Source organism: Gracilinanus agilis, chromosome 2 (genome assembly GCF_016433145.1).
Source record: "Gracilinanus agilis isolate LMUSP501 chromosome 2, AgileGrace, whole genome shotgun sequence".
Classification (NCBI taxonomy): domain Eukaryota; kingdom Metazoa; phylum Chordata; class Mammalia; order Didelphimorphia; family Didelphidae; genus Gracilinanus; species Gracilinanus agilis.
Genome location: NC_058131.1, coordinates 611,940,231 through 611,953,673, shown reverse-complemented (window position 1 = coordinate 611,953,673; position 13,443 = coordinate 611,940,231). Strand labels below are relative to the sequence as shown.

The 13,443-nt window shown below is 37.3% G+C and overlaps 1 protein-coding gene across 1 annotated transcript in view; it reads right to left on the bottom strand.

Annotated features, from left to right (window-relative positions):
* The window catches only part of BTRC (beta-transducin repeat containing E3 ubiquitin protein ligase), a 196,836-nt gene that overhangs the window by 14,616 nt on the left and 168,777 nt on the right, over window positions 1-13,443 (bottom strand). The window contains exons 7-13 of the mRNA XM_044665502.1: window positions 10,483-10,579; window positions 9,681-9,818; window positions 9,091-9,209; window positions 7,613-7,862; window positions 6,985-7,103; window positions 4,346-4,456; window positions 2,059-2,137 (exon numbers count right to left, since the gene is read on the bottom strand). Coding sequence (XP_044521437.1) covers window positions 2,059-2,137; window positions 4,346-4,456; window positions 6,985-7,103; window positions 7,613-7,862; window positions 9,091-9,209; window positions 9,681-9,818; window positions 10,483-10,579 — 913 coding nt within the window. The remainder of the gene's footprint in view (window positions 1-2,058; window positions 2,138-4,345; window positions 4,457-6,984; window positions 7,104-7,612; window positions 7,863-9,090; window positions 9,210-9,680; window positions 9,819-10,482; window positions 10,580-13,443) is intronic.

Sequence of the window (13,443 nt, the reverse complement as noted above, 5' to 3'; positions counted from 1 at the left end):
AGGGGGGGAGAAGGGGCCCCCACAGTGCCTATGGGATCAGTTTTCTGTTTTGTTTGTTACTTGGTTCTCTAATTTCCTTTCTTTGAGGGCTGTTTATACCTACACATCTCAGTGATAAATGACCTCCAGGTCACTGATTGATGATGTCAAACAAAGTGACATAATGGAGAAAGAAATTCCCTTCCAACACCAGCTAGGAAGTATCTGAGGCCAGATTTGAACATAGGACCTCCTACTTTTAGATCTGGCTCTCTTATTGACTAAGCCATTTAGCTAGCCCTAGCCTTGAATTTCTAAAGGAATTCTCTTAGGACTCTAGTGGCTGCTACAGTACTGAAAGTCTTCAAAAATTTATTTTTCTCCTAGAACATCATGACTCTATATTAATGAATATTCTCTTCTAAAAAGACACAAAAGAGCTCTTTTTATCTTTGCACCAATATGGCCTATATCACTTTCTGTGGGAACACTTTCTCATTTCAACCTACACACTTCTCTTTTTTCTCTTCTTTGACCTGCCCAGTACAGGAGATTTATATATTTCAATATGGGACATAGGTCTCACTTATGTTAGTATTTCTATTGTGGCCCTATGGTCTTCTAGGAGTCACAGCTGCATGAAGAGTATGTATGGAGAGACAAAAGACCCCATTAGACCACTGTAAACCTTGAGGTATCTATACACAATTTTATAATAATAGAATATTATTAGGGAACAAGCTATTTGGTTACCTTTTAAAATATGGGGTAGGGGCTCCTGTTTTTAAAAATAAGAAATCACTGGATGTTATATGATTAAACCCAATTAAAATGAGATGGCAGAAGTACATTTCATTTGTGAGGACTAAAGCATAGGAATAATTTGGAGGGAAGTTTTTGTTGAATGATGCCAAAATAGTATGTAGATAACAGAATCATAACATCACAGATTTTAGAGATGTATGAGGTCTTAGGGACCACTGAATCCAACCCATTCAATTTGTGAAGAAACAGACACAGAGAGGAAAACTCACTTGCCCAGAGTCACTGAGGTAGTAAATTCGAGGTAGGATTTGAACACAGGTTTTCCTTAAAACTAAGTTTACCACTGAGAGTAAAGAAGTTTACAAAGCATGACTGAAAAACACACACAAACACATGTAGTGAAACACTGCTGATACTGAGAGAATAGACTTTAAGCAAACAAAAAGGCAGGTCCTGAAACCTATGCTTTCCTAAAAGGAGTTGAGATGACTAATATTTGGTCAAGTTAGAATGCAGAATTATCATATTCTAGGTTCTTGCTTTTCCAAGTTCTCAAAAGTATGAAAGAGTCTTCATCTCCTGCTCAGTTCTCTTATCCTAAGAGGAAAAGCTTTCAGTCCAAGGCCATTATAGTTTTCCCAATACAAGCACCTGCCAAACAACAGAATGTAAAGCTAGTGATTTTGGAAGGTGATGCATTTCCTTCTGAGTCAGCGAAAACCTTGGAAAAGTGAAGAGGGAGTCAGGCTGCCAGAGGTACCATGTCTTGAACTAAGACGGTGGTGTGTGTGTGTGTGTGTGTGTGTGTGTGTGTGTGTGTGTGTGTGTGTGTGTGTGTGAGAGAGAGAGAGAGAGAGAGAGAGAGAGAGAGAGAGAGAGAGAGAGAGAGAGAGAGAAAAGGGGGTTGGGGTGGGATGGGGAGGTCATTTCAATTCCCATGGCACTTTGTGTTGGAGCAGGTGTGCTGGTCCTCACATACTGGACATGTTCCAACTTGGGTAATTATATTCTCTTTCCCTAAGTACCCCCTGCAGTTTCTAGTGGATACAGAATTCTTATTCACTTCCTGTATTAAACTGTTGTGTTTAGTTGCTGTGCAGCTGTTAAACAGCTGCCACATTCCACTCCATGCACTTTTGGATGAAAGGCACTACATAAAAATATTTTATTGTCATGTCTGTGCTGCCTTGTCATTTGGTCCTAGGCTTTATGAAGTTCTTGCTATCAAATCCAACTCAAGGTACCACAGTACATAAACATCTCTATTTCTAACTCTTTCATTTCCTAATTATTGACCCCAAATGAGGCTCTTACCACAAGGGTCCGCAGACAGAGAGTTCCTGCAGGAGCACGTGGGTCCAGGGCAGCTACAAGATCCCATACTTTAATTTTCCTATGGATCAAATAAAATGACAATAACAGAAATTTTTCATTACAGGCATTAAGGAACAAGGAAGAAGAACAGCAGAGATTCACATAAACAAACATTTACAGTGAACAGAGCTTATTTGATAAATTTAGCTTGTGGGAATACATATAAGCCCTTTTTATTCTCAAGACTTGGCTTTTGCATTTACTCTTGGGTAAAGCTTAACAGGGCAAAAAGTATGTGGTTAACATAAAAAAAAGCAAACAGGAGAGCCTCACTAAATTGGTCTTAGATAGAGAGAAAGCTTACACCAAACCTGAAGAGGGCAAAAAAAGAGATGTTTGATACCAGGCATCTGGTGATACAAGAGTTTAATTAGAACCCAGGAATTTCTGCTTTTAGTTTCTCTCTTTGCTGGCTGATTCATAATATAGCATTAATTATAGGTGATCACTTAAAAGTCCTAGAGTTTATATTTGTGTACTCTCTTATTCTGATTTAACTATGAGAAAGTCTAACAATTTCATGAATCAGTTATAAGATACTTCTTCATGTAAAAGGAATCTATAATGAACATTCCAGGCAAGTCCTGGACAAAATCAAAAGAATGGGTGGTTGGCAATGGGAAGGTAGAGCAACAAGAGAAAACAGCCTTAGATTCTATCATCTGGAATTTACCATGCTAAAACTAATGAACAATTTCCCATGGGGGTGATGATGATGACTGACATAGAGGAATAAGCAACTACTCCATTAGCAACTGGATTGATATAATCAGTGTAAGCAACTGAAGACGTAAGGAAATGCTGCTCCTTATTTTATGGATATTTTAAAAAATGTCTAAGACTAAGTTGTAGCCTTTTTCAGTCAGAAAACAAATACAGTAGAACCTCATTTTACTTGAACTCAACACACATGAATTCAGATATATGCAACTGGTAATTGAAAAAAAAATAAAGGCAGAAAAATACATAAGATTTTAAATTATGCACACTAAATGTGCCATTTTTCATAGCAGTTCGCCCAATCACACTCATTTGCACTCTGAGAGGGGTTAGTGTGAGTCATTACACTGTTGTGCACCAAACATTAGCTCTCACATCTGTCTTTTTTGGAAGTTCTTGCTTGTAACAAGTGTCTGCATTAAGAAGTGCTTCTCCTTGTTTTTATTAGCATTATTCAGCTACTAATGAAGCTCCTAAAGTACAAAGGGTAGTGATGCTGGTGGCTCTGATAAGCAAAAAAAAAAAAAAAAGTCTTAAGGTGCCTAGGTTTGTTTGTATAAGAAATACTTACTGAATAATGAAATTCATTAGTATGTATAATTTTCAACTTATGTGAAGGGTCTCGAATGTATTGGTCACATAAATGAGGTGCTAGTGTAGAAGGAACAAAGAGTCCCTTTATAAGTCTAATCAATTAAATATTTACTGAGTGCACTGTATTTGCCTGGAATGAACTTCCTTCCTTCCTTCCTTCCTTCCTTCTTTCTTTTCTTTTTTTTTTTTTTAAACCCTTACCTTCTGTCTTAGAACCAGTACTGTATATTGGTTCTAAGAACAGTGGTAAGGGCTAGGCAATGGGGATTAAGTGACTTGCCCAGGGTCACACAGCTGGGAAGTGTCCGAGGCCAGATTTGAATCTACGACCTCCCGTCTCTAGGCCTGACTCTCAATCCACTGAGCCACCCAGCTGCCTGGAGTGCATAGTATTTGGACAAAATTTGTGTGATGGGCGTGGGTTCTGTAAATTTAAAGAAATCAGATTGAAGAACCTAAGTATTAAGTGAAATAGTTAACTCCTGAAATATTTGAATAAGTTAAAATGGATGAAACAGAGGATTACTTTTGGAAGCTACCTGAAGAAGGCTAAATGCAAAGGGGTAGCAACCAGATTTCATAATTACTGACCTCTTCTGTGTTTCAGGCTTGGCAGGGAACTGCTCTTCTCATTACTAATACAATGGCTGCTTTAGTTACTAGGTCTTTTCTATATTTGCTATTAAGGCTTTCATTTACATTATAAATTACATACATGTGTTCATGCCAAGTAACTAAAATAATTGGGTGACAAAATAAGCTTTGGACAAAGGATCCCATAAAACATGGGACTGTTATGATAAAGATGTTAAGCCAAAGAGATACCCACTGCTAGAGAGTAATTCTACCTTTAATACCTTAAGGTAGGGGGATAGAGGGAGGCAGATTTTCTGATTCTTGTTGAAAACCTCACCCATCATAGGCCCCACTGACTATCCTCTTGTTATCAAATCGAATACAGCGAACCAGTTCCTCATGGCCTTCTAGCACTCGTAAACATGCTCCACACTCTATGTCCCACAGCCTGAAATAGAGAGTAAAGTAAGAAACTCAAGCATATTTCAGGGAACATGGATTATAATTGTAAAAATTCACCTACCATAAACATTAAAAATAAGCATTAGGACATAGTATTGAATGACAAGGAAAATCACCTTTTTTAAATAATTATTTAATAAATAATAATTTTTGATTCAGAATAGCTTAGGACTTATTTCCATATGGTTATTATGGCCTGAGAAGTTCCCAGGTATTTGCAGACCACTGAGAAGCTTTCAATCTTTTATGTTCTATTTTACCAGTGTTTAGGGAGTTGATACATCAAAAAAGGGATGAATGGGAAACATTTTTATAAAGTCCTAAATGAAATCAGTAATTTTGTATGTCTACCCATCATCTCTGAATATTGTGACTTATTAATATTTAGAAATTAATATTCACATTAGTATTGAAATTTACTAGGTAAGTTTTGCTGCTTTAAAAATACACCATAGGGATAACTTAGAAAACTCTGGCTTTTATAATTTAAGACCACTTTAGAAAAGCAAATGCTTGTTTTCATTATTAGAAAATAAGAATACTTTCTCTGTTGTTCTCATCCAGTAACAAAAACATTAGTTTTATTCATCCTAATTGAGTTGTAATATTAGTTCCCTCCTACATTGTATTTTGGTATTCAATAGTTTCAAAATCTTATTTTTTCTTCTAAATTTAAGGCTAGTCCAATATTACAGATATCTTCTTGCCCTCAAAAAATAACATTTCCTCCCCTCCCTTAAACCAAACCCTACAGAATTGACACCTAACAAAAACAATGAATGCGAATATTTTTAGTGCTATTAATAAACTATATTTCCTTTTGGTCTGATGAAGTAGGCAGCTACATGATAGTATATAATCTTACAGTTTGGTTCTCTTAGGCATAAAAAGGTCAAATGTGTATAAGGCTGCCTGGAAAGTGAATGCAGGCAATGCCTTCTGAAAGCAACAATAAGAATGTAGACCAACCATTTCCTTTTTTTGCAAAGTATCTATAATATGTGCCTATGATTTAGTTTAATTATATAAAGGGGCTGACTTTTTTGCTCTTCCATGTTGTAGTATAAAGAGGAAAGCCTTTACATAAAATTGAATTATGAAAGAACTTCTCTAAGATATATATACCTGTGTGTATATGTTTATGTATATAAAATTCACTTAAATTGCTGCATACTCTAAGTTTAATCTATCAAATTATATGTAAAGTGAACCAACTCCATTAGATAGGATGACTATCCTATTTCCCCCAGGAAGTGAAACAAATGGAAGAATCCTCCAAAATCTCAGTTATATTTGTGTCAATAATATCTTTGAGTTGAGAACATCAAATCAATATTTTAATCTCCAGATTCTTTATAATTGTCAACACATATATCTTCAGTAAGAGAGGGAAAAATCAAATTGCCAGTAAAGTATGTTAGTGTTTGGATGACATACTCTCTATATCAATTATTCAGGGGGAACAGAAATCTGCTTAAAGTGATGGTAGGGAACAGGTGATGTGGCTCAGTGGATTGAGAGCCAGGCTTAGAGACAGGAGGTCCTGGGTTCAAATTTGGCCTCAGACACTTCCTAGCTGTGTGATCCTGGGCAAAGTCACTTGACTCCCATTGCCTAGCCTTTAATGCTCTTCTGCCTTGGTACCAATAAACAGTATTGATTCTGAAATGGAAGGTGGTAAGGGTTTAAAAACATGAAAAAAGCAATGGTAGAGAGAAGGAACCTCTGGCTTCTTGGTTTGCATTTTATTTTGGGAGGTGGGTCTACTTAACTTGCTCAGGCCAGAGATACAGCAACCTTGAACAGGCCTATTCCCATTACTGTTTGGTATGGAAACTTTGGTTTTGTTTCTGATCTAGGCTGGTTTGTTTCTCCTTAGCCACCTGATTGATATTCCCCTCACTTCCAGGGGCTCACCATATCAGTACCTGACTTAGCACAGGTACTCTAATAGTTTAACTTACTGTAGCCTGGAACTTCTGAGTTCAAGTGATCTACTACCTTTGGCTTTGGGTGGCACTTTTAACCTCAGGCAGAAGCAACTTTATTTCACTTTATTTATTAAATCCCTTACTTCCGTCCTAGAGTCAATACTATCTAGCAATGGGGGTTAAGTGACTTGCCCAGGGTCGCACAGCTAGGAAGTATCTGAGGCCAGATTTGAACCTACAGAAGTAATTTTAGAGAAAGGATTCCCAATTTCCATCTAGCAATCTGAAATCCATAGTTTTTTCCCCCCTTTCATTCAAGAGGTTTAATACTTAATTACTAGGAAAGAGCTCATCAACAAAAACATCACTTCTCTGACTCTGCTTAGGAATATTCCTATGATCCTGCAAGGAATTAAAGAAAATCTTTCATCAATTTTTAACTTAAAAAAATTTGTTCTAAAAAGAATAAAATGAAAACAAGATGCCATCATTGACTCTTGGGCAATATGTGTAACCAAGAAACCATGGTAATAAGTGAACAAAATGGGCTAACATTTTTCTGAAAGAGTTATCTGTTACTCACCTGATAGTATTGTCAGATGAGCCGCTTACTACTAGCCTGTCTCTGTACTGTAGACAGGCAATGCCTCGCTTGTGGCCATTTAAGGTTCTAACAAATTCACAAGTACTTGTGTTCCATACCTGAGACAAAAAAAAATATTATTTGGTAGTTCATTTGTGGCTTTTATTGGCAAAATCCAGGTATGATACAGCCTGAGTCCTGTGCCAAGAGGACAACAGTTAGTATTGTAGGCACAGTCATCTTTTAAATAAGAGATAGCATGATATTTGATATTCAAAATAATCTAGAACTTATTTGCATCTGGTTATTATGGCCTGAGGAGTTCCCAAATAAATGCAGACTGTGAGGCTAATTCAATCTTACAAATGTTTCTTGAACTTAAACTTATACCTATACTTACCAACATCATGGCAATGAAGCATCTAAAAGCAATGAAGATATATCTTATTTTCAATCTCGTTTTCACGTAAGTCTGGGTCAGTTCCTATATTAGCTGATGAATTATCTTGATGTGACATTTAAACATGAACTTGTCTTTGATAAAGTTTTCAGGTCAAATTCCCTTATTTTAAGTTGAACAGTTGGAAAAGGCCTGGTCGCCAGGCTAACAGTACTCAGAATTTCTTACCTTTATAGTCCTGTCTCCTGATGCAGAGACAATGTATTTGTCGTCAAAGTCCACAACATTAACAGCAGCTCTATGTCCTACCAGCACCCTTCGCAGGGTAATATCAGTAGGGGAGGCCATATCCCAAACAGCAATGGAACGGTCTTTGGAGCATGTCACCATCATTCCATTATTGAAACGCAAATGAAGAACTGCTTCACAATGGTGAATCAGTGTGTTCAACATTTCACCTGTATTTACATCCCATACTCTGGGAAAAAAAAGTGTTTGGCAGGTGAACTAGGATGGAAGTGAACAACAACAACATACATAAAGGTTCTTAAGATTTTTGTGATGAAGAGCTACTGTAGTCTTTATTTAAAGCCCTGAGATTGACTTCTGAAAAGGGGTTCTGATGAACAATGGAGTGTGTGTGTGTGTGTGTGTGTGTGTGTGTGTGTGTGTGTGTGTATTGAGGTGGTGATAAAGAATTGCCTTCCATGAATCCAGAGGCTTGAAATGCTATTTAAGCTTATAGAATAGCTGCACATCCTCTTTTCTTCCCTTGACCACATCCATAAGAAACACTTATTTCCCTTATTCTTGGAATAATATAATCCTTAAAAGTATCCCATCCTATGAATGCTCAATAAGTGTTGATGACAATGAGGATTTAAGGTGGTTTAGGCCAACAGATCGGAAATAGGAGCCACTTAATCTCTTCACAGAGGATAACTTGCTATAGTAAACATTTAACTCAAGAGTGCCTAACAATGTAGATGGCTAGGTTTCCCCCCCTCCCATTAAAAAAAGAAGCTACTTTTGATGCATTATGTTGGCAAAGTCCTTTAGCTTAAGGCAAAATTCCTTACAGAGGTTTCCTGCAGTGCTGTCGGTACCCAGAACTCAAACTACACTGGACTCCAGCAGCATAATGGCTATGTCATCAAATCACTAACGCCTCTGGAAATTGAGTGCCCTCTCCCTTAGTGAAGCTTGCAATTAAAAACTGCAGGGATGGCAGGGGAGGGGCTAGCAAGAACAAAGTATCACTCACCTATACAAATTTAAACTGTAGTGGTGAACTGCCATACTATGGTTGTTACTACTTGAAACCAATGCTTCTTCTTATGGACATATTAATTCCTGTGAGGTATTTTTCTAGTAGAATGACTTTGTTTTGCCATGTGGTTGACAAGTTAAATACCATGTGGATAGAGTGGATGGTTATTATTTTGCGATCTAAAAAGTAACTATATGCTTTAGAATGTATTCTTAAATGTACAAAAATGAAAAATTATACAATTTGTTTTTGGAATGAGCTTTCTAGTTCTAGAATTTTATATTATGACTTTATATTGTTCCTTAGATGTGGTTTTACAAACATGTTCCTGACAATATATGCATATTAACAAAATCTCTATGACAGTAAGAACGAAAAAGAAGAATGGAAGGGAAAGGTTTCAAAGCCCCAACAAGTTGTCTTTGGCCCCTTGTACCTGACGGTGGAATCAGAAGACCCAGTTATGATCACCCTCTCATCATACTGGAGGCACAAGACTGATCCTGTGTGACCTGTGAGAATTCGCTTGCACTCCAATGTGTTCTTATCCCAGATCTAGGAAGGTGAACAAGGAATACAGACAATGGGTTATATTGCAGTGACTTATAGGTTTTATTATGGCAGTTTGGAGTTACATTAGCTTTATACTTTTTTCCATAAGTAAAGCTTAGAGTTTAAAAAACACTTCTAGTAACTGTGGTTTCATTACAAACAGATTTTTATCTGTTTCAATGAGGAACAAAGATAGCATGGTATTATTGGAGGACCAGTCACACTGTAAGGAAAGCCCATCTTGGGATGAAGCAGAACACATCTACCTGGATCTGACAGATTTATACAGGTTCTTCTGGTAAATGTATGTGCTTATGAAGAAAACACTTTTAGGGGTAAAACATATACTCCAAAGTCCTAAAAATTCTCCTCTGCCTTTCAGACTTGTTATTATCATTAATGTTCAGAATTTCTTTGGGCAATGACTGCCCTTTCTATCTTAACTTCTCCAACTGAGCATTTAAGAAGCCTCACCTTGATAGTGTTGTCTCGAAGGCCACTTACTATCTTCTGATCATCATATTGTAAACAGTAAACTCCTTTGCTAGTTTCACTCCGGCAATGGATTCTCTGTAAACTGTGCCTTCCACAGCGCCAGTTAGATTCTATTGTCTGTGAGGGATAGGTGACAAAACTGTAGCAATTAGGGCAAATGAAATCACTCGACTCCTCTCTCCTGATGTCATAGAAGCAAAAATGTCAAGACAAAGAAAGGCAGGTGCTGCACATCTCACACTTTTTGATGAGTTCTTCTGAATTAGAACCAAATTAGAAATTTGTTTTCTAGGCAATATGCCTCCATCTTCAGAAGTCAACTTAACAGCACGTTTCCATCTGTGATAGTTCCTAGAGATTAATTTTTCTAGAACTTTAGAAACTGACCCTGCCAAAAGAGGTCACATATGCTGAGCATTTTATTTGAATATATATTGACTCTCTCTACTTACGAGCCTTTATTAATATTGTCTGAATTTAACTTTCAATTATCTGTCAGGGGCCATTATCAGACCTCATCATTATAGGAGATAAAAGCATCAAACACCATCAGAATGTTATTTAACAGGCAGTGATAGAAAGATTAAAGATCTGACTCATGATTTTCTAGACTGTATGAATCTTAATCATATAAGAAAATTTCCTTTTCACTCAAATTAATGAATTTTATATCCTGTAGTTCAGGTGGCACAAGATCATTTTTGTAGTGAAATGTAATGAAAACCAACAGTTTTCATTAATATTTTACAAATACCCATGCAGAATCCATACAGATTCTTACCTCAATGTCCTGTATAATTTTAGGATAAAGTGCTCTGTAAAAAGAGTTTGGAGGGGCAACTCCATCAGGAGGTTTGTTCTTGAATAAATATTGTCCCCTAAAAGATGAGAAACATTTATTAATGATATTTCACCTCTTATTTACATAATGCTTTGTACTTTTTCAAAGTACTGTTTATATCTCATTTGATCCTCAAAACCACCCATTATGTATGAATGTAATCTTGATTCCGGAAGTTCTAAGCCAAGAAGTACATAACTCTGAGGCAGTGATGACTGTGTTTTGCATTATTTACAGGGACCAATTAGCAGCTATTTGCTTTCTATTAAAGCAGGGTAATTTCTAGCCAAGAACAACATGTAAATGAAGTGTACTTTGCTTACTTCTGAAGCCATGAATAGTGGAAATCTTGAGCTGTATTTGTAGTAACAGCTCTTCATTACTTTAATAGATGGCTTGCTACAAATACTTCTCATGCAAGATTACAGAGTAACTATAGAATGTCCAGAGATAAATCTAACACTGGTAGAGTTCGAATGCTACTCTACCTACTATTTCAATATGGGTGAATATTATTTTTCACTTTTTTTTTTAAACCCTTGTACTTCGGTGTATTGTCTCATAGGTGGAAGATTGGTAAGGGTGGGCAATGGGGGTCAAGTGACTTGCCCAGGGTCACACAGCTGGGAAGTGGCTGAGGCTGGGTTTGAACCTAGGACCTCCTGTCTCTAGGCCTGACTCTCACTCCACTGAGCTACCCAGCTGCCCCCTATTTTTCACTTTTGAAAATGATGCTTCCATTGGTGAATATATGATATGTCATGTGGATACAGCTGAGAATCAAGAAGTATGGTCAATAGTCTTTTTTCTACACTAAGTAGAGTTGACATCAATATCAATGGATCCTATCAGCAGCTGAGTTGCCTTGACTACTCAGTCATCCACATCATTGGACAATGTGGATATACTTTAAAAGCAGAAACTCAGTTTACAATAAGAGAAAACAAAAAGTGTGTGTGTGGGGGGTCAGCAGGAAGGAGGCAAGATGAAGAGAAATGCTTACAGGCTATATATTTCCAAGTCTTAAGGCAGAAATCAGCCTTCACAGGTGTATTTCCAGCTAGGCGCGCACACACACACACACACACACACACACACACACACACACACACACACACGTTTTCCTGCCTTTGCCTGATTCTAGTAAGTAACATTTGTTAGCATCTCCTTCCTTATGACAGCACATCTCTGCAATACTCATATCCCAAGCTAGATCTTTGCTACAAAAAAAAAATCAGTAAATGGCAATCACTTCCTGCTGTGTAAAAAATTTAATTCCTCATCCTGAAGTTAAGGACCCACCAAACACGGTGTGGAAGCTAGTAAACCCCACTATGGGCGTACTAACTGCTGTTATGACTGGCACAATGCCTTACAAAGTGGAGACAAGCAGAAATGCCTCTGAGTGTAATCCTGGCACTAGAGAAATGCTGTTTTCTCTGGGCCAGTCATCCACTCCTCCCTCTACAGCTCCATTATAATATAATTAATTGTTCAATGTCTCCAGGAGTGTTTCTCCCCTGCCCTCTCCTTATTATACACCTTGAAAATTAGTTGAGAAAATTTCCTGTTAGGAAGATAGCTCGCTCTATTATCTAGGCTGATAAAGAATACTAGGCTGGCAAGGAAGAGGCTAAAATGATTTTATCTGGGAAAAAAAGATGGTAGAGAAGGCATAAAAGAGAAGGCACAAAAAGAAAGGCATAAAAGGGATATATTTAAGGGCAAATTCTGGCTGAAACTGTGCCTCCTTGAAAAAGTAGTTCTAAAATGTTTTATATGATTACACATGTAAAATCTTTATCAGATTGTTTACCATCTCAGGGATGGGGGAGGGCAGGGAGTAAGAAAGGTACAGTCAGAAGAAGGGAGAGAATTTAGAACTCAAAACTTTAAAAAAATTGTTTTTAGGGGGCAGCTACGTGACTTAGTGTATTGAAAGTCAGGCCCAGAGATGAGAGGTCCTGGGTTCAAGTCTGGCCTCAGATACTTCCTGACTGTGTGACCCTGGGCAAGTCACTTAACCCCAAATGCCTATACTTTTCTATACTTCTGTCTTGTGGGTACTTGAAACCAATACACAGCATTGATTCTAAGATAGAAGGTAAGGGTTTAAAATGTTTATTTTTACATATAATAAGGGAAAAATAAAATATTACTAAAAAAAGAAAAAGTAATTTTATCAATGTGTCGAAGGTGAATCAATTGCTTCCTTATAATATAAATCAATCATGGTTTTGAAATAAGAGTTTACAAAACTGGTAAATGCCAATCACACCCCAAATAAACTCCTGTCTTCATTTTTATTTCCTAGCACCTAACACACAGGCACCTCACGGGAACCTTTACATGCCCTGATGCTCTTTAAGGCATTAAGAAAGAAGGATACTTGTACACCTGCATCGATTTACATCTAGAGCTTGGGTACTAACATTTTCAAATCATCACTGAGAAAAAAGTCAACCTAGGTAGAGCAAAGGGAATATATTGCTGCAAAATGCTCCAAGTTAGAGGCTGTATTTTTTTTTCTTATGCATTTATGGAGACAATTGGATTATTCCCATAGGAGGGCATCATTTATTCGCTGGGAAAACAATGAATCCATACCATGTGTAAGGTTTCATGCTAAATCAGGGGTCAGCAAACTTTTTGGCCGTGAGAACCATAAACACATTTTTTAAAATGTAATTTCGTGAGAGCCGTACAGTGCTCACAGTGCGCGCTCCTGTAACGGCGCCTGAAAAAAAATTTGACTTTATGGTTCCTGCAGAAAGAGCCATACGTTGCCGACCCCTGTGCTAGATGATGCTTGATTGCTCTACAATGGTCTTGGAACATACTTAAGATAATTCATTATTCCCATTTTTTCCTTTTAAAGACATGATTTCTCATCTAGCATCT